Genomic DNA, 26813 nt, shown 5'->3' with positions numbered 1-26813 from the left:
CGTCTCGACTTAGGCTGCTGCCCCCGCGACCCGACTCTGGATAAGCGGATGAAAATGGATGGATGGATACAAACACAAGATTTTATTGTAATTCCAACAGTCTGACAGCATTTTACTAATACCGGTCTTTGAGCTCTATTTTAGACTCAGTGATTAAAATAAACTCAGAAATCCTCCAGGTTGAATGGGTTTTATTTCAGTGCATTTTCACACATTTGAGATGAAGAACAAACGAGCAGCGAGGCGTTTTTGGATCAGCACTGATGGGAAAACAATGATTTCAGAAGGAAACAAACTTCAGATCTTTTATTTATCTGTGAATTTATACTTTGAGTTTTAAACGTTACATATTAAAGTCAAATTCCAGATAAATATCTGATTTAATTAGACAGACTTCCTGTTCAGCAGTATTTAGGATAAAATCTGTGAGTTTCTGTAAAGATAAACGTGATCCAGCCGAGTTCAGGTGACAGAAGAGACGAGGGCGAAGCTTTTAGGAGCAGAACTCCGTCTGAGAAGCTCGTTAGCGATGAGATTTGAGACGATAGAAGAAACCGGTGGACTCAACGAGCAGCAAGCAGCACACGCTGGCTCTAGGGGGCGCTGATCCAGATGTGTGGAGTTCAGGGTCGGCAGCGCTGGATGAAGCGCGGGTACAGACACACGTCTCTGATGTGGTGTCTGTTGAGCAGCCAGGTGAGGAACCGCTCCAAACCCAGACCATAACCGCCATGAGGACACGTCCCAAACTTCCTCTGAAACACAACCAGAACCTCAAATTCTACCCTGAATGAACCAGCGCCACGGCGGCAACTCACAACGACCCGTTTGGGTCAGTTACCTGGTCGGTGTACCAGTAGTACGGAGTCGGGTCAATCCCCTCTCTCTGGTACCCCTCCAGCAGCTCATCAGAGTCCCAGATACGCATCGAACCTCCGACGATCTCCCCGACGTTCGGCATCAACACGTCCACCTGCAGACCCACAGCTTCTGTTTGAGACCCCGCTGAAGCAGCTCCGATTAGAAAACAACAACACCTGGACACGATTACGCTAGTCTAGACTAACAGCAGATTCCATTAGGGTTGTCACGGTAACTGGTGTAGCAGTAAACCCCGGTAAAAAAAGTTGACAATAATAATAACCGTCTTTTTTTTTAAAACATATATTATCTCGGTGGATTATCGTGGCTGCGGTGTAGGCGCGGTGACCCTTACCAGCCACCGTATAATCTGCTGAAGTTGCCGACGGCACATGCGCACTTTGTTGTTTACAACCAAAACTTTCTTGAAGCTAAAGCTGAAATAATGGCCAAAGGAGGAGACGGCAGCACTCAGGACATTTATTATCCCTCAAAGAAGACAAAGTAGGAAGTACGGGCATCTTTTGGATATTTGAAGAATGCCGAGGGACAGTTGATAGAAGACGGCTATCCTGTTTGCAGCACGTGCAGAAAAAGTGTCTGTGAAAGGCAGCAACGCTTCAAATCTCATGACACATCTGCGTGACCATCACCCACAACTCTACAGTCAACGCAAGGCAAGCTAACGTTAGCGTTTTAGCTAAAATGCGTGATCCGAGGAGTTGGGTTGAGGGAGAATGCAACGAGTGGCTATATAAAGCAGCCGCAGCGCCGCTACCTGCATATAAACCGTGTCGCGGACACCGCCATGTTGAAATGACGCTATGCATGACGGGGCTCCCAGGGGCAGATAAGAGTTGGTCTCTCTCCGAGAATAATTATGAATTTAACAATGATTACTGCCTGATGACATTTTCCCACATCTGCAAAGCTCACTGGAAGGACACAAACCGAGGACAATATTTTCCTGATATAGGGTTTATTACTCAAGTAAGGGTAAAAAAGTATCTGATTAGAAGGCTACTTGAGTATCACCTGATCTAATATTTTTAAAATGATGACATCAAACAGACATAAAATAAGAAGTTATGGGCAAATATTGGTATTTTAAAGACTAAAGGGGAAAAATGTAAACAAATAAAACACATAATTACAAAATAACACATTTTAGGCTAAATTTAGACACAAACTGAGGACAATACTTTCCTGATATACAGGGTTTATTTAACTGTCTGAAAATGTAAGACGTTTAAAAAAATACCGCGATAATACCGAAAACCGTGGTAATTTTGGTCAAAATAACCGTGAGGTTTGATTTTCACACCGTGACGACCCTAGATTCCATAAAAGCTTCCTTCTGAGAGATGTTCACTTCCTGTTCTTCTGACGGCGGAACTCCCCTGTGATGTTTTAAAAGTCAGAACCTCTGGGCTCTTCTCCATTTGATCAAACCTCCTGAAGCCCATCTATCAGCTCAACTCTGCCTCCTACTGACATAAACCAGTAACTGCAGATTTATGCTCCATGATATTTTACAGAATCCTATGAAACTGCTGTGCGTAGAAACAAAACCTACTGATGATTATTATTTTATCAGGATGGAGAGCTGCTAAAGCGAACAACGATGATGAGTGCTCCTGAAGCTCTTATTTTGAAGAGCCACAGCTCAGAGTTCCGGGGGTGTTTTGTCTCCAAGAGCCTGTTTCCCACCTTGAAGCTGAAACATTCCTGGTTAGAAAGTTTCTGTCGCCTGAGAAGAAACACAAACTGGATCGGTGAGTTTCGTACCGACTCGGTGAGGCGTCGGTCCTCAGGACACCTCTGCATGTAGAAGGACTTGATCTCGGCGGGGAAACGACAGAGCAGGATGGTCTCGTTGATGGCGTCGGTCATCAGCCTCTCCGGAGCCTCGGGGATGTCCTGGGAGACGGACGGGACAGAGTCAACACCCGTAACGGGAAACGTTCACGTCACTCAGATCAGCCACATCAGATTTTATTTCACCGAAAAAGGGTTTGGCGTTTCTCACGAGACGTAAAACATTTCCAACAGACATTCTTTGGTCCGACAAATGATGCAGGTTTCTATTTGCACAGGTGACGTTTCACCTGTCGGTTGCTAACGGCGGTTATGATAAGAAGTAGGAGCACCTGAAGGAAACTCTGAAGGTTTAAGTTGGCTCGTTGTGGCGACTATTTTATCGGACCCTTGTGGACGTGAGACGTCGTTATTCTGTCAGTGATGTGAGGCTTTGAACGGTGAGTTAGACATCCATTTGGATTTGTGAGGTTAGACCAAAGTGTTTACGGTGTAGAATGGGTGTAGCGAGTTGTCCAGCAATCAGAAGGTTGCAGGTTCAATCCCGGCTCCGGACAGAGAATTCTGCTGTTGTGTCCTTGGGCAAGACACTTAACCCACCTTGCCTGCTGGTGGTGGTCAGAGGGCGTCGACGAGCCCCCGCTCCGTGAGAACAAACATCTCAGCTCTGAAGCCGATCTTCATCCACGTACGTCACACGTCATGTGATCAGGAAGCAGAACATCCATGTGTTAGGAGATCGTTTTGGGCCGCTGTTGTAAAAAAAGCGAGGCGCGAACCGGAAAAGCTTCTGCCGATCACAATTCAACAACGGATTATGAAAGAACGGATAACGCTCGAAACGCGCGGATTCTTCCTGATGTAGGAGGTGAGTCTCCTCTTTGTTTTGGTTGTTTTGGCGTCGACATCATCCTAGCGCGCAACGTTCTGTGGCTCTTAAAAAAAACAGTAAAAACGGTGAGAAACACTGGCAGTGAATGAGTTAATAAACCACTGCTAAGGGGAAAATGCTGATCTGACTCTTTAATGCAGCAGAAATGTTACAATATTATGAGATTATCTCATCACGTGTTTCTCCTCCAGCGTCCCTAAATCCAGATCCATTTACTGGCGTTTGTTTTAAACGAGTAAGGCGTGCCGTCTCTGACTGTGATTGGTCAAATGATGACATGTGACACACTATAGAACAAAGATTGTTTGTGAACAAGAGGAGTCCCCTCTCCTTTCTCTGACTGACTTCCATAAGAGTGACTGAAACCCATCGCTGAAACCTGACAGAGGCATAAGCTGGGGGGAAGGGGGTAAAGACAAAACAACTAAGGACCCCAGAATAGATCCCTGCGGGACCCCACACGAGAGAGGAGCAGAGCGAGATGAGATGCTGTTCAACACCACCCGTTGGGACCTGTTAGACAGATAAGACCTAAACCAAGTTAGGGCTGGACCACGTATTGCAGCAATAAAAGGATGTCGTGGTTGACGGTGTCAAAGGCGGCGGACAGATCGAGAAGTAATAACACAGCATAGGAGCCAGAATCAGTAGCCATAAAAATGTCATTGAAGACACGGAGGAGAGAGGACTCAGTGCTGTGCAGGGGTCGAAAACCTGACTGAAAGACATCCATTATGTTATGATGGGCTAGAAAAGTTGATAGCTGATCATAGACCACCTTCTCCAGGATTTTTGCCAGAAATGGAAGCTTGGAAATAGGGCGATAATTTAGAAAGAACCGAGGTGTCAAGGCCTGCTTTTTTTTAGAAGCGGCTGAACCACAGCATGTTTGAAGACAGGGGGTACAACACTGGAAATAAGACTGGTATTGATAAAGTGTAGGATATAACGACTTATAGCTGCGAACACCTCTTTCAGGAGGCACGGAGGAAGGATGTCGTCTGGGGAACCAGATGGTTTCATCGACAGAAGCAAAGATTGCAGGCATGGTAGGGAAATAGGTTCAAAGCTGAGGAAGGGCGCTGTATTAAAGGTTAAGGTAGGAAGGGAGTGCAGAGGGAGTGATAAGCTAGCCCTGATAGAGGAGTGATAAGCTAGCCCTGATAGAGGAAACCTTATCAGAAAAGAAATCTAGAAACTGATCCGGGAGATTTGGTGCAATAACTGAGCAGGTGGACTCATGAGGGATGAGAACCGAATTAAGTTTTGTAAAGAACTCTTGGATTGGACCGGTTTTAGAGAAGTAATAGCTTCTGGCATGCATAACTGCTTGTTGACATTTGGACCAGAGGTCTTGAAAAATCTGATATGAAATCTGGAGGTGGTCTTTTTTCCATTTGCGCTCAGCCCGTCTACAAAGTTTTCTCAAACTTCGAGTATGAGAGTTGAGCCAAGGGTCAGATTTATGTTTGGCGTGAGCAGGTTTCAGAGGAGCAACAGAATTGACGACTGTAAGACATTTATCATCAAAAAAAGCCATTTGATCATCCAGGCTAAGCTGACTAGGCAGACCAGACACAGAAAAAGCACGGACAAAAGACCCTGCTGTTTCAGAGTTAATGATGCGCCGTAACGAACGTGATGGACAGTGTGAATGATTGTTAACAGGTAAAAAAAAATATCAAACGAAATAAGCATATGGTCAGACCAGCAGACTTCTAAAAGAGATAGATCATTTAACAACAGACTAGGTGAGAGCACAAGGTCGAGAGTATGTGAGTGTACATGAGTTGGAACTAGGGATGCACCGATACAATACTGGCATCGGTATCGAATCCAGTACTAGTATCGGTATCGGTAAAAGTTAATCGATGCCAATGCAGTTGCTTGAAAATGGCTTCACAGTAACTTGCCATTTCTGTTCACCAAATATTTTAGTTTTGTGACGATTTCCATTCATATATTTTACTTTTTATCTCCCTCACAGTCTTTTCCTGTTTAAAGCAGAGAAGAAAATAAAATCTGTATTCCAAATCATCGCTTTTTTTTTTGTGTGGTAGAAGTATCGGTATTGGTAATCGGTATCGGCGAGTACTCGGATCCAAGTATCGGTTTGTAAAAAAGTGGTATCGTTGCATCCCTAGTTGGAGCATCTACAGACTAGGTCAAACCGAAAGAAGAAGAAGAAGAAATCATTTCTATAGCGCCTCTCAAGATAAAAATCACGAGGCGCTTCACAAAAACAAAAGATGTAAAAATATAAAAAAGCATTTAGAAAATGTTGAAAAATATTTTTAAAATGAGCAAAAATAGGCAATTGTGATTAAAAAAATGTAAAGAAAGAGAGAGAGTGAACAGGAAAGAGGGAAATCAGTGGATCCTGAGGAAGGTGGAATTGGTGGGGAGAGCAGAATAAAGAGAGAGAGGTGAAGAAGGTCATACAAAAAAAAAAAGCATCAGTTAGACCAGGGATTCCCAAAGTGTGGTGCGCGCACCCCTGGGGGTGCGCGAGCTGCCGCTAGGGGGTGCGCGAGGTGAAAAGTGTAATGGCTGCGGAGCTCAGAGAAGTCTGTCATATGTCACCATTAGCGTAGCCAGAAACTCATTTGTGGGTGGGCCTAAGAAAAAGTAAGTGGGCACAATAAATGTAATTGAAAACAAGTATATTTTTGCGCGCACGTGTGTGTGTCCTCCACATGTTCCCTAGCTTCATAATAACAATGCGCCGAGCTTCAGCACTCTGGCCTGCACACGCCGATATGTTCCGTATTTGATCATTTTTAACGGTGTTGGAGGAATCTGAAGGTGGCGAGTCATTCTGGCAGATTGTAATTAACACCTGTCTCATGCAGGTGTTCTGACGTTGTAAACCTCACACACAGAACATTGTGGATGTAACTAAATAACAAGAAATGATTCCCATTCAGGCTATTGACAACGCGCTGAAGATCTGAAGTTCAGAGTGCGTCTGTCAGAGGTCAGACGCGTTCCGGCTGAACCACGGCTCACGGGTGCACAAGTGAGCACATCTGGGCTGGGCGGAAGGAATTTTACAACATTGGTTTAAATAGCGCGAGACGCGGTGACTTGAGCGGCTGTGCCGCGCGCACACACGCACACAGATTCAATAAGCGCACACGCTGCTTTAACTCCGGCGCGCCGTCAGACTGAAGGCAGAAATGAACGCTGCCTCCACCGTGATAAAAACTTTTAAGAGGTTATTTTTCATTCAAGGTCAAATTAAGATATTAGCTTCTGGGATGAGTCGGGTCCGCTCCAGCCAGTGACTCCTCATGAACCTGACCACAGCTCATGTTACTGCAGCATGTGTCATTCCAGTCCGCATGACAGCGGATCGCAGATTCAGCCTCACCATAAAACAGCAATAAGTCGGTCTGAGGTAAAAGTGAACATCAAGGCTATATCTTGTCCCCTATTGACATTTGATTACGCACAAGTAGGTGATCAGCTCAGGTTTACGCAGAGCAGAAGGAAGGAGAGCGCTCTGGCCGCACAGGTTAAACGTTCCTACTTTAAGAAAACCGTTAAATTGCATTTTTGATGTGCTACCTGGGCACTCTAAATATTTATTTAAAATGAAATCAAAGGAAATTGTAATGGTATCGAATGTTTATTAATTACTATTTAAAAAATGAAAGTGATGGGGAATTTTTTTTAACCCTGTCTGTGTAGCTTGACATCTGATATATATATATATATATATATATATATATATATATATATATATATATATATATATATATATATATATAATATATATATATATAAATATATATATGAGAGAGAGAGAGAGAGAGAGAGAGAGAGAGAGACGCAGCCCCCCCCTGCCCTGATGTGGGGGCTGGGGGGGGGGGGTGCGTTGACATGGTCGGGACATAGAAGGGGGTGCGCGGCTATATAAGTTTGGGAACCGCTGAATTAGACTAAGGAAATCTGTGAGAAATGGTTTTCCAGACAGCAGATGTGAATATTAAAGTCTCTAAGAATGAGAACACGTTGATATCGAGCAAAAATCTCAGCTAAGAGAGCAGAGAAATCAGTTATGAAGTTCTTATTGTATCGGGGGGGAGGGCAGTTAAAAAGCACTCAGTTCAAAGGAGGTCATTTCGGTGGAAAAAGAAAAAGGATTAGAGGTAAATGAAGAATTGAAAATAGTTAAAAGGCCTCCTCCACGAGCATTGTCTTGGAGAGTTTATGAATGAACATGCGGGGGGGGGGGGAGTCTCCGCTAGAGCAGCTGACTCACCCGGGGCGATCCAGGATTCCACGACGCAGAGAAAGTCCAGCGCTCGATCACGGAAAAGATCTCTTAGTGTAAAAGTTTTATTTCTGATGGATCTCGCGTTTATAAGAGCAAAGCTGATGGAGGTCGAGTCTTGATGCACATTCCGAGCCGTGGAGCAGACCGCCGATGACGTCAGCACTAGGAGAAGGTTGGCTGGGCAGATTCCACGACGGCACAGCACCATTGGCACAGAGCGGAGCTGTGGGCCCGCCGGATCCCTGGGCAACTCCAACGGGATCAGATATGGAACTGCCGGATCCAGGGATCGCCAAGAGGAACACAGGCTGGGCCCCACGCCGACAGAAATGCTGAAGGAGGCAGTTGAGCGGGCCAGAAAGCCTCTAAGCCTCACCAGTCGCCCGGCTCGACAGCCGCGATGCTTCCAGCCACGGAAGCGACACGGCATCCGACACCGGTAGAGAGGAGGTCTAGGGAGCAGCGGGCAAGAGGTATGGTGGAAATCCCTCACAGCAGGTGGAGACAGGCACATTGCCAACGTCCAGAAGAGTAGAGCGATCATACTTGATGATTGCGATTACGTGGAAAGAAAGTTCAGAAACAATAGGAGACCGCAAGGTGGAAGGCCGGCCAAAAACACTGGCGCCATCTTGCCACACCAAGATCTCACCATCATGAGTTTAGCCCATCATCGATGGGCGATAAATTCGCCCAATCACCCGATGCTATCTGACCTTTGGGTTCAAAGACAAAGCTTATTCAGCGGCTTTTGAGAGTTTTGGAGAAAATTTAGACTTTAGTGAAAAACTGAACAGAAGGCCAACCAGAGTGTTCTGATGGAACGCAGACGTGAGCAGATCTGCTTCGGCCATCTTTACTTTACTCTACATGACTTTACTGGCAACAGCTTTCCCGTTTCGTGACTCGTCGAGCTCCTACTCAGCAGGTTACGCTGATCGAGACCAATCACCTCTCCGAACTCGTAATAGGTGCCGTCGTCCTTCTTGACGTCGTGCTCTCTGAGCCACTCGATGGCTTCGCTGTAGTTCATCCTCTTGAACGGCCTCTTGGGGGGTTTGAACTCCTGGAGAACAGAACCACGTCATCAGGAGGAAACTTCTGAGGGCGCGGTCGACCAGAGCGCTGCGTAAACATACCGGGTTGATGTCGTGCAGCAGCTCTGCAGCGGGGGACTTCAGCAGCCGATCCACCACGTCACACACCAGGTCCTCCAGCCGGTTCAGCAGGTCCTCGAAAGAAATGAAGGGACACTCCGCCTCGATGTGAGTGTACCTGAGCAGAGAAGAGCGTTAGCGTCACACCACCACAACGCGTGAGCAGAACAAACGCCTGCCGCTGGGGAGGGATCAGAATCAAAACTGCTGCGGATATTTCATTTTTACCCTCAAACTAACTAAAACTGTCCAATCAGAGAGCAGGAAATCAGTCCAGTGTGCTTCAGAGTCTAAATCCACTAAAGCCTGCAGCTCAGCTGAGGATTAAACGCTTCCTGGAGAATAAACCTGGTTTGGGTCAGGAGGTACCAGGATGTCCTGGTCCGGTCTGTAAACGGGATCTCTCAAGTTAAACCAGCCAGGAAGTTTTAAAGAAACCAGTGTTCCCAGTTCAGATGGCGGGTCAGATGACTCACTCAGACAGGTGCCTGCGGGTGCGGGACTGCTCGGCCCGATAGGACTGGGCGATGCAGAACGTGTCTCCCAAGGCGGGGATGCAGGTCTCCAGGTAGAGCTGGGAGGACTGGGTCAGGTAGGCCTGCTCGCCGAAGTAGTTGAGACTGAAGAGGGTGGAGCCGCCCTCCACCTGGGTCTGAACCAGCGTGGGCGGAGTGATCTGGAAAAGGTGCCCAGAGGTTATCCATCAGTCCGAACCAGCAGGTTCTGGAGCTCCAGTCATCGTTTAATACTGGTTTAGAAGGGTTAGGCTTTTAGTTTGAATTCAATGTTGATTTGATGCTGAGTGGATCTTTATTTTTAATTAAATTATATTTAACCCTCTGGGGTCCAGGGTGTAAATCACCGTTTTTGACTCATTTAGAGTTTTCCTTTGGATTTCCAAAATAAAAGCCATAACCACTGCCTTATGTGGCATCAATTTTTTCAGCACAACCTGGACTTTAAGAATTTATACTTATTTTTTATGTTTGGACATAAAGGGGTTGCATATTAGACCTTAAATCACTCAAAAACATGAAATCCGCATTGGAAAAAAGTTGTTTATTTTACTGTGAAACCAACAAACATTTATGACAAATTTTTTTTTTATAATTTAGAATGGTAATCTAGACTACATTTATAAAAAATATGAATAAATACAGCAAATAACAAAAAAATAAATAAAAATAATTATTAGCCCTCTGGGGTCCAGGGTGTAAATCACCGTTTTTGACTCATTTTGGTTTTTCTTTTGTATTTTCTAATAAAAACAATAAATATTGCCTCATGCGATATCATTTTTTTCAGGACAACCTGGACTATCTGAATGTCTACTTATTTTATTAATTTGGCAATAATGTACATGCATTTTGGAGAGAGAAGAGTGGCTCTGTCTCACGCCGAGATCTGACAGCTGCGCGGCGCCGCCCACTCCTCTTGTTGGATCTCCGAGGAGCTGCATCTCTGCCTTCATCCTCTACCTCATCATGACCCAACTCTTCTATGAGGAAGGATGGATCTGCCACATCGTCATCAACATCCTCGCTGTTTGTCTCAGACTGCGGCTGTGAGTCTCCGTCCACTTCCTCTGCTTCCAGTTCAAAAAACAGCCGTACGATCTGAACTGCCTGGTGGACATTTATCCTTCTCATCATCCTTTATATAAGCCTAATAAAAGCCTACTAAACTGCAGAGACAATATATCTGTCCAGATCGCTCCAAAATATGAAGTTTACCGTCAATATCTGTCTAATTGTTTGTTGTTACTCCGTTCGCGCCACTACTTTCCCCGCCAAGCGGCTCCTTTTTGCACACATCTCGTTACTCGTGCAGCCTTCCTCTCTCTCTCAGCTTCATAATGATGCTTTTTATCAGCTGAATATGTGAGACTTCCACCAACAGCAACAGGATCTCATGTTTTTATGTTCACAAGCACGTTCCCTCTCACGGATTACTAAACTGCTCTTTTGACAAGTTATCAGGTTGTCTAAAAATAGGTAGTTTTTTAGTTTAGTATAACTCCGCTTTTACGTTGCTATTTAAAAACTGGGGTGTAGTTTATAATCTCCTTTTTAAAAATGAATTGAAACTGAAACTCAGGGAGGCAGAGTCTCGCTGCTACAGCGTCCCAAATCAGACCTGTTCAAAAGACGCGGATACGCATCCATGGACTCCAAAGGGTTAATTTGAAGTTTAAAGAATTTTCTGTTGGTTAAAGATCTAAATAGTTTCTCAGAACCGGTGCAGAAAGAGTCTGAAGCTTTGCTGCACGACCAAAGTTTAAAATTCAGCCGCAGGTTTAACAAAGAAACGTTCAGTTTACAGAAATGTATATTTTTCCCTGAGATTTTAGGTAAAAATGCATTAAGCTCAATATGTTTGACACACACACACACACACACACACACAAACACACACACGCACACACACACACACACACACACACACACGCACACGCACACGCACACGCACACGCACACGCACACGCACACACACACACACACACACACACACACACACACACACACCTCGTAATATCCACGGCTGAAGAAGTGGTCCCGGAAACACTGCGTGACCGTGGATCTGACCCGGAGGATCTTGGAGACGTTCTCTCCTCGGATCAGCATGTGTCGGTTGTTCAGCTGCACGTCCACGTCAGACTCTTCGTTCAGCAGGTTGTCGGCGCCACCTGCTGGCGCCAAGCCGATCAGCTCCCAGAAGTCACAGTGAAGCTCGTGACCGCCAGGTGCCTGGGAGACGAAGGCGAGGGAGAAAAAGTCCAGATTTAGATTATTCCAGCTGCACGACGTCTCACTTTCATCACCGGTTTATTTCTGTTATAAACCACAGATCCACTCATCTGCAGCGTCAGGTGTGTTTACCTGCTTCCCCTCAGGAACCGGAGTGATGGTACCGTACAGAGCCACGGTGCTCTCTGTAGACAGAACCAGGCCGTGGTAGCACTGACACTAAAACACACACACACTTTGGATTACAGATTAACCTGACATTCCACTGAATGCACAAGCGTCGCGTAACGTCTGCAAAGTGCAAAACACGGCTAACGACGCTAACTTTATGCTTCAGGTCTATTTTTTTTTTTGCTTCCAGAAGACGACGAGCTCACCAGTTCAGATCGAGTCAAACAGGAAGTCAAACACAGGAGCAGTGTCAAACGTGCCAACTTTCAAAACAAAAGTCACGTGCAGATTTCTGACTGCCTAACTCTAAACGGAACACGTCGTTACCTGTGACGCGTCCTTGTCAGAGGTCAGCGGAACAGGAAGTAAACAACGGACCGTTTGGATCTAAGCTCCCCATCTTTCTCTTTGCTAATTAACGCGTGAACTGGTGAAATCACACGTGAGCTCACAATTATCCCGTGACTTTGCGGGCACAGCCGCTTTTGCATGGACGTGCTGCTAAGCATGCTGGGAAAACGAGTCTATTACGTTACACAAACAATGGAAAGCCAACCGATCCTGGACCGGGATCCAGATGTTCCTGTGGTTCTGGATCCAAAGTTCTCCAGAACTTCAGAGCTGTTCAGTTCCGGTACCAGAACATTTCAGAGGTTTGCTAATAAGAACTCAACCCCATGAATTAATCAGGCAATAAACTGGCAGCATAACTAAAGGGATGAGCCAGTACCACAACACAGCAGCTGATTTGGATCAGATCTTATGGAAAACATCAAAGACAGAAAAAACTTTAGATTTTAGCTTCAGCGAGGTCGTTTCTTCAGCTGAAGGACGTTTCAGGTTCTGCTTCTGAACTCTGATGAGTTTTGATCCAGTTTCAGAAACGGTTCACCTGTAATTCAACCTAAAACTCTCATTTTTGTTTCCCGCCTTAAAAAATGTTCCACCCTGTTCAGGAACAAGAGCCAGAGCTGAGGAGTCAAACAAAGCGGGAAATAGCTTCAGAAGGTGTGGAGGACTAAATGAAAGCATTCCAGGAAAAGGAAAGAGATGAGATCTGGATCAGAACCCGAGTAAAAACAAGACGATACCAGTTTATCAGACAGAACGCTCTGGAGGAACCCGGTTCCATCCCGCAGCACGATGAACATCAGGTTCTTCCCTGTGGGAGAGAAAACATCAGTGGACTCGGAGCTCCAGGTGGAACCAGACGATGGGTTGTGGTTCTGTTCTCACCCTGCCGCCGGAGACGATGGACCCATCCGAACACTTTGACCCTCTGACCTCTCTTGGCCTCCAGCTGGTGGATTTTAACCTGAACAAACAGTCCGACCCGTTAGTTTAATCACCAACATTCACGCAGTAAAACTTGTTTCATCATCAGAAAATGACAAAGAAATTAATAATTACTTTTACTCCAATCAGACTAAAAACACTCAATTACCATGAAATAATGAAAGAATCTGACATCATTTTATAACGGTTTATAGCTCACCACCACCAGTGTGTGAATGTTGGTGTTAAATGATGACTGATACACTGTAGTGTAAAGCACTTTGGAGTCCTTACTCTGTACAAGTGCGGGTCATTTATGTTTCTCCACTGGAAGCTTAAAAACCGCCTGGTGGTCGAGAGCCGGCACGACCCGAATAAAAACCTATAACACTAAAACCATCTAGAAAAGTTTCAACTCTAAATTATTATTTAATATCAAGTGTTTATATTATTCACTTATTCAGAAACACTTTAGTGATCTCAGAGGAATTAGGATTTATATCAGATTATGTTCTACAATCTTTAATAAATGACTATATTTGTCTCAATGTGGAATTTAAGAGTTTCATTACTGAGCTTCTTTTTATATTTAACATTATTTTGGAACTGCCTTTATTATTATCATCATCTTCATCCTTATAATTATTATTGTAATTAATAATGTTTCTAGTAATTGTACCATTATTATTATTACTAAATTTATTAATACTATTATTATAACTAATATCATTACTATTATTACTATATTTATTATTACTACTACTACTACTACTACTATTAGTAGTAGTAGTAGTAATATTGTTACAACTAATATTATCATTACTATTATTATTACTATGTTTATTACTACTACCATTATTAGTAGTAGTAGTAATATTGTTACAACTAATATTATCATTACTATTATTATTACTGTTTATTACTACTACTACTATATTATTAGCAGTAGTAGTAGTACTAATATTGTTACAACTAATATTATCATTACTATTATTATTACTATATTTGTTACAACTACTACTACTAGTAATATTGTTAAAACTAATATTATCATTACTATTATATTATTACTATATTTATTACAACTACTACTAGTAGTAATATTGTAACAACTGATATTATAATTACTATTATTATTACTATATTTATTACTACTACTCTTATTATTAATAATATTATTGTTACAACTGATATTACAAATATTTTTAGGATTATTGTTATTTATACTATAATTATTACTACTACTCTTATTATTGTTATTATTATTATTGCTACCAATACTATCATTATTATTATTGTTATTAATACTATAATTATTACTACTACGCTTATTATTATTGTTATTATTACTATTACTATTATCATTTGAAATATTTTCCATACTTTTTTGAAATAGTGTTTACTGCATATTTGGACGTTTAATTTTAGATTTCTCACCAGAACTTTTCAACGTCCACTCTAACTTCATATCTGATGGAATCGCACAAAGTCCGAAAGAACCCGAACTCGTAGAAATTCTAAATGTTTTCTAACAGACGAAACTCCTGAGCTGATTGCGGATGAGTGAAGAAAAGCTTCAGAATCGAACCGTTTCTGGTTCCGGCAGGTTTGGGTCCTTCGTGACGAGTATCTTCTTGGCCTCCTCCAGGTTCCTCTCCCTCCTCTCGTTGTCTTCAGCCTGAACACCAAAACAAGTCCTGAGATTTTTCTAACCCTCTCCAAACCAGAACCAGAACCCACTTGCTTCACCTCTACAGACCTCTTTCTTGTCTTTGGCATCGTTCTTCATCTGCTCGCGGTTAAAGGCCTTCTTAGCGTTCTTCATCTGGGTTTTGGAGATCACCGACCAGCGCTGACCAAAACAAAGGCAGGTAAAGAACAAGAGAAGAAGAAACACAGGAAGTTGTTAGAGCGGCGGCGGGACTCACCTCCCCCTCCTTCTGGGACTCCACATAGACAGTCGGGAACGGCTCCTTCCCAGCGAACAGCAGCGCCTGACGGGATTCAACAACAGGAAGTGCTGACAGGTAAACGACTGGTGGACGAACTAAAGCAGCGCCATCAGCATCTTTAGACCCACACGCACCTTTAGAGGAGTTCTGAAGGGTTTCTGCTCAGAACCGTCTCCGTCCTCGTCGCTGCCACATTTATCAGACACGTACAGCTCGGCTGCAAACAAACGTTACCATGACAACGTCAAATGCCCTGAAGACAAACCTTTGATTTTACTAACAGTAGCGATGTAAGAAAACATTGATCTAGCAACATGTCGTGGTGTTATTTCCTGCAACATTATATATCGATATTTGACAGCTGTGCATTGAATTTTTGGAAGAATTTACATGCAAACATTTGTGCATTTTCTTTTCTCTTGGTGCAATTCAAACGTTAACGCTAGCTGGCAGCAGTGTGCCATGGGTTTTGTTTCCACCACTGAAATGTAAATCCCTCTATAATGGTGCAGATACCTCATGTTAAACATGTGAAGTATCAGTTTAGACTGTTTATTGAATTTTCCCACAATAATTTGTCTTAAAAATATCACTAATATCGTCTGGCTGAATGTATCGCAATATATCGTATCGCCTCCTCTGTATCGCGTATCGTATCGCCTCCTCTGTATCGTATCGGCTCCTCTGTGTCGTATCACCTCCTCTGTATCGTATCGGCTCCTCTGTATCGTATCGCCTCCTCTGTGTCGTATCGCCTCCTCTGTATTGTGTATCGTATCGCCTCCTCTGTATCGCATATTGTATTGCCACCTCTGTATCGCGTATTGTATCGCCACCTCTGTATCGCGTATCGTATTGCCGCCTCTGTATCGCGTATCGTATCGCCTCATCTGTATCCCGTATCGTATCGCCAGTATGTCACCAATACACATCCCTAACTGTTTGTGACCAGAAGTTTTGCTCCAAGCGACGAACACAGGCAGCAGGGAGGGTGAAGCGTCTTCCCCAAGGGCACAACGGCAGAATGATCAGGAATGAGGTGGGATCAAACCGACAACCCTCTGATTACTAGATGTACTGCCCCTGATGATGATTTAAAAATAAGAACTTGGTCACAGATTTAGGTCTGACTCATGGATCTTCTTTCTCTGTGGGTGTGTCCCTTCAGGTGTCTCCACAACCAATCATCTCTCTCCATTTAGTCATGTCTCCTGCGTCCTCTACCCTCACACCAACTAGCTTCGTGTCCTATTTCACCTTTTTGGTCAGTATCTCAGCCTCCTGCCTCCCTCTGATGGGCTTGTTCCTGATCATCCTCATCTCTCCCAAAGCGAACCTCTGGTTCTGTCCTCCTGGCTTGTCCTCACTGACACCGTCTCTAACCAGACAACCGTCTTCTACACTTTTCTTTTCACTCTTGCTGACAACCTGCTTCACATGCTTCTCCTCTCTAGACCCCCCAAGTCCTTAAAGATCAACCTCCTTCATTTCTACTTATACCAGAGATCGTTGCATTTGATGTCTTCCTAAACAGAAACTAAAAGGAAAAGTGAAGAAATGTGTTGAGCTCTGAAGCTTCCTGTTGCTCAGAGTCTCGGGACAGAAAAAGTGACGAAAAACAGAGTCAGTGGTTAAACGGTTAACATCTGATGAAACACCGGGCCTGAACAGATGATTTCTCTCTGAATCCGGAACAAATCCACCAGAAAATGTCTCTCTAATTCAAGCTGCTTAACGTTTATCTTAGTTAAATAAAAAAAATAAAGTTCAAAATGACCAAAATGTCTCTAAAGCCGAATTTTAAACCAGAATCTTAATTCATAATTTTCTATAGCAGATCTCAGGTTTATCCATCATCATATTTATCATTTGAAGCAGTTTGGTCCAGTTTACTTTCTAATTTTGTTTACTTGTATAATAATAAATCCTACTTGTATAATAATAAATCCTACAATAACAATAATAACAACAACAATAATAATAATACTAATAATAATATCGGTGATTTTAACTGACAAATTTCGGTTTCATTCACGTTCTCACCACTAATGACAGCTGCTTTAGCTCAGCGTTAGCCTGTTAGCTCAGGCTTTATCAACCGGTTCCATTAAGCCTGGTGTTCGACAGGTTCGGTCAATGTGAAACGGTCCCATACGAATCTAAAGAACCAGAAACCGGCAAACCGAGCTGCCCTCACCGCTGAATGAATCTGACGAAACACACACATGTAGCTAGCGAAGCAGCTAGCTAACGCTGGCTGAGCGTATTCCGTTTCTTACCCACTGATACTTTGTCCACACCTTTTGTTATGTCGGTCGCCATGTTGACCCGCGTAAAATAACCCTCTGCTGAAGATGAGACGGTGGTTTTATAACGAAAAGGTTAAAAAAACGGACCCTAAAAGCTGACTGCAGGTGACGTCTGCTGTACCTAACACGCAACTTTGCGTCAGCTCTGCCGCAGCTCAGAGGAGGAGGCGGGGATTTTTCCATTTGGGGATATCTTATTGGCTAGCAAGTCAACGTTACTTCAATGACAATAAATCTGATTGGCTATAATCAATGCCAGAACATACTACATTCAAGAAAAAACTAGGCTGAGAAACCGCTGACTGTAAAAAGACAACTTCTTATTGATCCCATGAATAACAACAAAGAAAACATGCGTCAATATAAAACAATTATTTATAGGGGTTTGAATATGAATAGTACTTTAAAATAAAATAAATAGAAGTTTGGAGGAAATAAGTCCCGAAATCCTCGGATGTCTTTGAATGTAGCACAACGGAAAGCTCCGGTAAATTCTAAAACTTAACCATAAAATTGGAAACTGAGTAATCATGAAACTCTTTAAAACCTTGTAACCTGTTGGATTTACCACTCGGTGTAAAAACGGTTGTTTTTCAACAGTTGTTTTCTGTAATCGTATATTATTAGGCTACTACTAATACTATTATTAGTCTCTTCCTGTGAATGAGCAAGAATCAGCTGCTACATTATTTATTCACTTATTTATTCAAACATTATAAAATATTACATTACATTTTATTAAAAGAATAATAAAGAAAAGCAAAAAAACATTAAATGATTAAACTTACTGATAGTAACTAGTTAAAAAAATCAAAATTAATGCATAATAGGCAAATAAAGGAATAGAACAAAGCAGATCTTATTTTTTATCAGCAATTAGTTCTTTGTATAATTGTTTGAATAACAATATTTGTTTGTTTTATTCTTTAATATGAACTTTGCTCTAATTAGCATAATTAAATGTTCAAGAACTGTTCTAATTAGGAACAGTACAAGATGGAACCCATATATGATCAGGGATGGTCAAAATAAAGTCAGAGCAATTTCCCATTCAGCTGTCGGTGTGACTGATTAGAAGGTGACCAATCACACCAGGGCAAGTGGATTTCCCAGTATTCCCATCCAATCTGTCAAAGTGAAACTGGAGTTCTACTTGTCTGTTTGGTGTTTGTCACAGATTCTGATTCACAAATCCTCTCTAGACGTGATCAAAATTACTCAAAAGCCCAAATCTCCACTTAAGATAACGTTAGTTGTGTGAATTTAGCAGAGCCACCAAACTCCGCGAATGAACCTAATCCTGGGCAGACATGTTGGGTGACCGTGGTCTGGACTCTGTGGAGGAGGGTCATCATGGAGTTGTGTACGCTATAGAAGGACAGGACTCCTGCTCTGTGGTCCAGGTACACTCCGACTTTGTCGACCACCGACCCGAGACGGGGTTCTGATGCTGTTGTGTCTGAACTCGTAACCACCGTGAGAACACCACAAAGCCCAGGACTTGTCGTTGTTTCCAAAAACACTTTCATCCCCATTTCTGTTTATATCCTTGTATGCAACTGCTACACAAATGTCAAGCTCCACACCAAAAACTTGGTCGTGCTTCATCTTCACCTCCAAGTAGCAACTTCCAGTCAGAAGCTCTCGACACAGGGTCTATTGGCCTCTCCTGGGTAAAGTGTTGAGACGCACACACACTCCTCCAGCTAATTTCAAAGGAATGTTTCATCCTTAGGTAAGCCTTTTTCAGCGTAAAACTCATAAATCTATTTCTCTGGGTTCTACTTTTAGGTCTCATTACTTAGAAAACTTCCAGAACAGCCTTTGCTCAGAGAAATAAAGTTTACCTGCATTAGGATTGATGAGCTAATGGCTAGTTGATCAGACATTTTTCTATGAATCCTTTACACCATCTTTGGAACAAAAGTGCTGTGGTTTTTACAGAATTCTGATGTTCTTCTCATCAATATTCCACCACTGATCCAAAGTCGGGTTGTAGAGGAAACCCCAGACCTGGACTCCCTCCAGCTCCTCCTCATGATTCCCGAGGCATTTCCAGACAAGAGGATTTATAATTCCTTCAATGAGTCCCGGTCCTGTAAAACCTGCAGGAATAATCTAGTCAGGTGCCAGGCCCGCCTCAGCCTACGGAAGAGGATCGCATCGGCTCAGATCCAGGTTCGGATGAGCTAGACGTAATAATCTGGATTTCTGCTGGTAAGTTTTAGCCATGTTGGCCTTAACGTGCGCTTTTAGTTTTGATGTGTTTTGTAGATTTCCTAAATGTTCCGAACCACTTTGTGAATCAGTTTCTGCGACAACAGTCAAATGAAATAACGGTGACTGAATCAAACTCAGCTGTGTTCGATTAGCCGTTAGCTCAAAAAAGACCCCGGATTGTAGATGAACGCGACTTCAGCTGAACTTTAAACGTTCAGGTTTGAATCACACTAAAACGCCAAAAACAAGGAAGCAGGCTCGACAGACGTGCCTTTGAAAAAGGATTGTATTTTATTTACAGCGATTGGACAGAATTACAATACAAACGACGTAAAGAGCAGGTCTCCAGAGGAGGGAGGTCGTGTGGGCTTCCTTGTTCCTGGCAGCTGGGTGTGTGGCAGCTTCGGCAGACGGAACGTCCTCCTCCTCCCGCTCTTCTCATCGTCCCTCCCCTGCTCCTCCTGCTCAGTGACTTTCACCTTTCTTCCCAACAACCTGCAGGACAACAAACGAAACGCACCTCGGATGAAGCCCAACCGGCTGGAAAACTGGGCTGAAGGAAACAGAAACAGACGGCTCTGCAGCTCCGTACCCGCTTGAAGTCGTTCATGTTGGTGGCTTGTACCGGGGTGCCGATGAACGTCAGGTAGGTGATTTTTGTCGTCTCCTCGTCTCCGAGGTTTGATTTGACAAACAGCTGACAGGAAGAGGAGAGAAACGGTTATCCCGATACTCGCATAAAACCACACATGTAAAAATACTGAACAGGAAGCTGTAATAAACTGTGTTTATAACAGATACGAGTCATTCCTGTGGCATTTATCGTGACTATATCCCAAACAATAAAACATCTGGCTGATGGCATCATGGCGACATCACTCATCAGGTTTAGTCCCGGTTAGCGATGGGTACCGAATTCGGTACTTTTTAAGGTACCGACCGAATTCCACAGTACCGACTGAGCACCGACTCACGTCATTTGAAACGGTGCCTCATTTCGGTACCCGTCCTTCATAACGAGAACTTGCCTAGACAGCTGCGCATGCGCAAGAGCGTTATGTCGTCGGTCGCTGCGAGCCAGTTGTAAACAGAGCAGCATGGTAGAAAGAACGCACGCTAAAGCTTGGGTCCACTTCACTAAATGTGATGGGTAACTGGGTGATGATGAAACCAGCGACAACGATCTAAGTGAGATCCTCATCTTAATCTGCTCCGGTAGGTAAATAAAATGTTTAAGATAACGTTAGCTTGATATGTTAGCTTCCATTTTGCTAACGGTGCGTTCGCTTTCTCCTCGGAACTCCGAATTCCCGACTAGAAGAACATGAACGCGTTCTAAAGTTTGGCTTCACTTTACTAAATGCGACGGGTGATGGGGTGAAGATGAAACCAGCGACAACGATCTAAGTGTGAGGCATCATCGTTTTAATCTGCTCCACCAGCTAAATAAACTGTTTAAGATAACGTTAGCTTGATATGTTAGCTTCCATTGCTACCATTGTTATCAGCTAATGGTGCGTTCGCTTTCTCCTGGGAAATTCTAACTTCCCAGTAGGAAAAATCAAAAGAAAAAGGACGGCAAAAGGAATGAAGATACACAGTAAATTTAGTTCACAGTAAAGATGTTTGCTTCAGTTTAATTATCAGCTTATAAAACTACAAGGACGATGTTAACTACAAGGACTCGTGACTCACGTCAAGAGTCTGGGTGTCATTCTTGACAGCTCACTTTCTTTTCAGGCTCACATTAATAACATAATTCGGTCAGCATACTTCCATGTACGTTCCATAAACCGTCTCCGTCCCTCACTGACCCCTCACACTGCCGCCATTCTCGTCCACAGCCTCGTCACCTCCCGTATCGACTATTGCAATTCACTTCTTTATGGTCTTCCCAACAAACTCCTTCATAAACTGCAAATGGTCCAGAATTCAGCAGCCCGTATTATCGCCAGAACCCCTTCCTTTCACCACATCACCCCGGTTCTACAGCAGCTTCACTGGCTCCCAGTTAAATTCAGGTCCATCTTCAAAATTCTCCTCCATACCTTCAAAGCAATCCACAACCTCTCTCCTCCATATATCTCAGACCTTATAAGTATTCACACCCCATCCCGTTCACTCAGATCTTCTTCTTCCATCCATCTTGCGGTTCCTTCTGCCCGTCTCGCTACCATGGGGAGCAGAGCTTTCAGCCGCTCTGCTCCCCGTCTCTGGAACTCACTTCCCCCAGACATCAGGAACATCGACAGTTTCACCCTTTTCAAAACAAAACTCAAAACACACATGTTTTAATCTGCCTACAACCTCTGATTTTATTGAACTGTTTCTCTCTTTGTTTTTTCTTGTTTGGGTTTTATTATTGTTCTAATGTATTTTATCACGTGTTTTCTGTAAAGTGACCTTGGGTGTCCTGAAAGGCGCTTTTAAATAAAATGTATTATTATTATTATTATTATTAAAATACAAACAGTTGTATGTTATTTATCGTGATATTTATCAAATATGGTTACATATTGAGAAAAATATATATTTAATTATAAAAGAGAATTAAAATATTAAACACTAAAAAGTATCGAATATTGGTACCGTTAAGTACCGGTATCGATTCCTAGGTACCGGGAATTAGTACCGAATCGATTCAAATGTCAAAGGTACTCATCCCTAGTCCCGGTGAAGTTTCTGGTTTCTCACCGTCACGCTCTGGACGTTCTGAAACTTGACGTAACGCAGAGGAATCAGACCGTCGTCTTTGTAGTCCTCCTCCGACAGCTCCAGAGTCTGGGTGGCTTCGCTCCGCTCGGCGTCGTCGAAGCCCATCGACCGAGGAAGATTGATGAACACCTTCATCACCTTCGGGGCTTGGGCTGAGGAACGGGGAGATGGAGGGACGTTAGAAAACCCTTTTCTCTGCTTGGCTTCCAGACCAGAGGAGGAAACCCACCTAAGTCCGAGCACTGCAGCTTCATGGAGAAGAGCTTCACGGGCTGGTTGAAGGCCATCGTTATCAAAAACTAAATGAGACAAAAAAAAAAAGGCTAAATGAGTTTAAAACACTAGAACCAAAGTCCAGTAGGGATGTTTGTTTTGTTTAGTGGTTTGTTGTGAGTTTGGGGCCCAAAAACCCCACAAACACTTTATTATTATTATTACACAATTTCTAAACATCTGAGAGTTTTCTACATTTTAGTAAACTGCAGAAAGGCAAATATAAGAAACGAAAACATAAAGTACATTTTATAGATCCCATTAAAAACAACCTGGTTGATCTAGAATATTTGTTTTGTAAGAACGAGGTCATCATGGCGTTACCTGCTCGTCGCAGTCAGACTCCAGGTAGGTGGAGTCTTTGACTAAACAGTTGTCGAAGCCGCAGTCGTCGCTCTCGTTCAGGCACTCGCAGCCGGCTTTGTTGACAAACGGCATGAGGTCCATCTGAGCGGTGGAGGAGAAGGAGGCAGACGTTAGTCACGTTTGTCTCCTCAGGTCACTTTAAACTGGGACCTGAAGGTCCGACTCGGCTGTTTGGAGGACCTAAACTTCTGTCGTGACTCGTGGATTTTGTCCCACCGGTTCCTGCTAGCGATGCTAACACAGGTTAACTTAAAGGCTTCTTTCGATTGAAGAGCTAACAACTGTTTCTACCTTCTGACACCCAGAGCTTCTGCTGGAAATCTAATTAGAAAACATCAGATTAGTGAAAATGATCCTGATTTTCCTTCTGCTATCTCCACTTCTGAGTCCCTGTTGGATTGCACACCTCACCAACGCGGCTTCGGGTCATGTGGTTTGTTTTCTACAGACAGAAAATCCCTTTGTTGTCGTTTCTGTAGCGACTCACGTATCCCTTTGGAATGTCCGAGTCCTCGTTACTTCCCGGGTCGTTTTCCGTGTGCTGTTTGATCTTCTCCTCCAGGCCCGCGGCGTCTGCCCCCTGATACTGATCCACCCGAACTCGGTTCCTAAAGAACAAGAACGTGGGTGTGGCTGAGATGTTGTTGGCTGCTGCCGTCCCCTAAAGAGGAAGAAAAGAAGTATTTTTTTCTCCAACTCTGCGATTAAAACAATAATTAATCCAGTCACACAGAAGCATTAATGTCTTTTAATTAAACCTCATTTTTTATGCTCTGATTCTGGTGTTTTTGGGTAAAGGTTACAAACGATTCCTCTGCCACCAGGTGTGGACAGCTTCCTGAACAGCCTCCGCTCAGAGCAATAAATGTAACGCCCTCCACGATTGATGAGCTAACAGCTAATCTACTTGCAGCTATCTTAATACCTCCGTATTAAAAACTTCCTGTTGGAGTCGTGACTGCTGCATTTTGCTGATGCAGGTGATGTTTAAACGTGTAAATCTCAGGATTCACAGTAAAGGCCGTTTTAAGATGGCAGCACGCTGCTCACGGACTAGCCACAAGCATTTCAGTCCTACAGGACTGATGGTCCCCTTCTCCAAACAGAGGCCACTCAGAAAGCTATTTGATATCTATTTATAACTTTTACTCAGGCCTACAGTGACTTGTTTATTAGGATGATCCCTTTACGAATTAGAAAACTGGTCAGAATAATCACCACAAAACAACCCAGGCTTCAAAAGTAGCGAAAACAAACTGAAGTTACTGAATAACAGTCAGCTCAATAATAACACAGCTTCTACCAGGTGTATTGTACTCCACTATTTTACCTGATGAGGACGTTTTAATGTGTGAACACCATGAGGGGGTGTCAGGTGTGAGATCTACCTGGCAGACGTGAACATCGACCTCCAGGAAGGCAGCCTGTGGATACTTATTGCTCAGCATGTTGAAAGCTGGAGCTATTCTGACGCAGGGTCGACAGCTGAGGAGGCAGAAGGAGAAAAGTTGATCAATAATTCGCTATTAATAAACTAAACAGAATATTAGCCGCTGTAGTTTCGCTTTTCCCGGTTAAAAAGCCACGTGGCTTCATTAAAAACCCCACAGACTGATTAGTCTCGTTACTTCTTACTGTGATACTGCTATGTCATTGTAGGCAACACAGCTAGGTAGCTACTGGCTAATGTTAGCATGGAAGCTACACCCGTATAAAGATGGTATTTAGCGAAGTGCCGCTTCTTAGATCAGGTAAATCTCCCACCACCATATTAGCTAAAAGAACGAACAAACCATGGAGAACCGATGTGGTGAGCTTAGCTTACCCGGCCATGGTGAACTTCACCACGGCTAGCCTGGAGCCGGCGGCCGCTAACTCCGGCTGGAAGTCCGGGTCGCTCCCGATCACTTTAACACCGACCATGGTGCAGAGTTAGCGACTCAGGTCAGAGCTAGATGCCCCGGGCGGTAATCCGAGCAGAGACAAGAGAAATTGATGAAAATTGGGTGTTTTGTTTTTAGCTTTCTGTCAGAAAATTAGCTGACTGGAGGAGCACACCTCTGGCACGGTGAGCTGCGTCAGGATGGAGCGTCCTGATTGGCCCAAACGTGACATGAAAGGCGGGGCTTCTTCTTCTTCCTCCTCTGTAACTTCAGACAGCGCCCTCTGCCGGAAACAGAACAAACAGACATCAGGAGAATGGATGGAGGTACATCCAGGCTTTGTAAAACAGTGTTACTTGGACGTTTGCCCTTTCAAGACTCATTTAATCTTCTGTTTTGTGAGAACGTGTGTTTAATCACTAGCAAAGTAATTGTAAAACAGCCATTAGCTAAAAACATGATGACTTGAGGTCTTTGGTGAGTTTTCATAAACAATTCACTTTAAAACTCAATTCATCTGACGAGGATAGTTTATGTATTTTAGTAACGAAAATGATTTTCTGCTTGTCAAACTGTGCTGTTATTTTTATTCAATTAAAAGTAAATAAAGAAAAGTGTACAAATTGTGTGTCTGCAAATGTTAAACGGTTTTCACACAACACAGCTGTAGAAGTTTTCATAATATTTATTTTCATGCTAAGCTCTTTATGTACAAAAAATGAGCTGAAATGGAAAGTAAAAAGCGACTGATTTTATGTGCATGAATAATATAGAATTACATAAGATAAATGAGTATCATAAATAGACATAAAAGACATTTATCCAAACAGTAAAATACAGAGAAACAACACGTTTCTGCTCCTACTAATAATTTTCATAAAAGAAGCAAGAGTTCCAATAATAGAAGCAGGTTTAGAAAGCCCCGCCCACAAACCCCTCACCTGGTTCAATTAAGAATTCAATTACACCCCTTTACCTGCGCCTCACGTGAGCAGAACAGCGCCCCCACTTCCGCAGGTGAAGCCTCCACCTCGCTGCTGCTGCTGGCAGGCTGCTCTTGCTTGGGGGCTCGGAGGCGTGGGACCGGTTCGGCAGGTTTGTGCGAGGCTGAACAGGTGAGGAGTCCCGGGGAGAGAAGGGCGGGGTGCCGCAGAGACGGAGCAGGAAGCAGCGGACGCTATGGTTCGGTAACACGGACACGAAAACACGGACGGGAAACACGATTTTCAGCTCAAACGGATCCACTGAAAGGCGGGGTGAGTCCAGAACGGTTCGTGTTTGTGTGTTCCACCTGCTTACCTGGAGTCTGGTTGTTTTAAGTATAAAACTAAAACGGCTCACGAGGCAGGACCTCACCTGTCTCACCTGTCGGCTGATGAGCCCAACACCTTTCCTTGGTAGGCTGGATTATTTACGCAGCATCGTTCTAAACTAACACCTGGTTCCGAACCCTTGGGCTCAGTTCGACCACAGCGGGTCCCAGAGGAGATGAAGAGCTTCCGGTTTCTAGTTTAATCCCTAAATAATCTCGTTTCTGTGTTTGGGGGGGAAGCAGCCAAACAACGATGCGGATTAGTTTTAATTAGGTACAAATAAAACTGGCTCATGAAATTAGGTTTTATTAGTTTTTATGTTTCAATCTAAATGATTAGAATTTGAATTCACGAAATTTGTAAATTAATTTTAAATGTTTTAGATTTAAAATCTAAACTCGGGCATCAAATCTATTAAGATTCTGTTTTATTTGCTGCTGAAGCTGCAGGGAAAACCAGTATGACCGAATGAAAAGGGAGTGTGACACAGATGCAGGATGTTTCCAGATATATTTAAACAGATTTCGTTCACTCAGTTTTGCTTTGGTCCTAAAAATGTAAAAACTTTTGGTTATTTTT

At 43.4% G+C, this 26813-nt stretch overlaps 3 protein-coding genes across 4 annotated transcripts in view; 1 reads left to right on the top strand and 2 right to left on the bottom strand.

Moving 5' to 3' along the window:
- Positions 1-174: 174 nt before the first annotated feature.
- On the bottom strand, positions 175-18054 carry nars1 (asparaginyl-tRNA synthetase 1). 2 transcript variants are annotated; one of them, XM_015943434.3, is made up of 15 exons: positions 17435-18054; positions 15290-15372; positions 15132-15197; positions 14963-15055; positions 14792-14881; positions 13165-13243; positions 13020-13090; positions 11890-11976; positions 11536-11757; positions 9487-9686; positions 8993-9128; positions 8806-8919; positions 2650-2781; positions 842-973; positions 175-755 (listed from the first exon to the last, which is right to left on the bottom strand). In XM_015943434.3, exons 1-15 carry the CDS (start codon positions 17475-17477, stop codon positions 624-626), a joined length of 1680 nt encoding a protein of 559 aa, XP_015798920.3. In that variant the 5' UTR covers positions 17478-18054; the 3' UTR covers positions 175-623. The 2 variants fall into 2 exon arrangements, with proteins under 2 accessions (XP_015798920.3, XP_015798921.3); XM_015943435.3 differs by having other exon boundaries at positions 17456-18054.
- Positions 18055-19952: 1898 nt separating this feature from the next.
- Positions 19953-26025, bottom strand: txnl1 (thioredoxin-like 1). The gene is made up of 9 exons (XM_015943437.3): positions 25898-26025; positions 24864-25204; positions 24427-24523; positions 23526-23699; positions 22997-23119; positions 22629-22698; positions 22379-22551; positions 20277-20381; positions 19953-20179 (listed from the first exon to the last, which is right to left on the bottom strand). Exons 2-9 carry the CDS (start codon positions 24959-24961, stop codon positions 20150-20152), a joined length of 870 nt encoding a protein of 289 aa, XP_015798923.3. The 5' UTR covers positions 24962-25204; positions 25898-26025; the 3' UTR covers positions 19953-20149.
- A 33-nt stretch (positions 26026-26058) lies between these two features.
- The window catches only part of atp8b1 (ATPase phospholipid transporting 8B1), a 41600-nt gene continuing 40845 nt past the window's right edge, over positions 26059-26813 (top strand). Inside the window, exon 1 of the mRNA XM_015943433.3 lies at positions 26059-26177. The gene's annotated coding sequence lies outside the window, so the exon portion shown is untranslated. The remainder of the gene's footprint in view (positions 26178-26813) is intronic.

This window comes from Nothobranchius furzeri, chromosome 6 (assembly GCF_043380555.1).
Source record: "Nothobranchius furzeri strain GRZ-AD chromosome 6, NfurGRZ-RIMD1, whole genome shotgun sequence".
Taxonomy (NCBI): Eukaryota; Metazoa; Chordata; class Actinopteri; order Cyprinodontiformes; family Nothobranchiidae; genus Nothobranchius; species Nothobranchius furzeri.
This window is presented reverse-complemented; position numbering and strand designations above follow the sequence as displayed.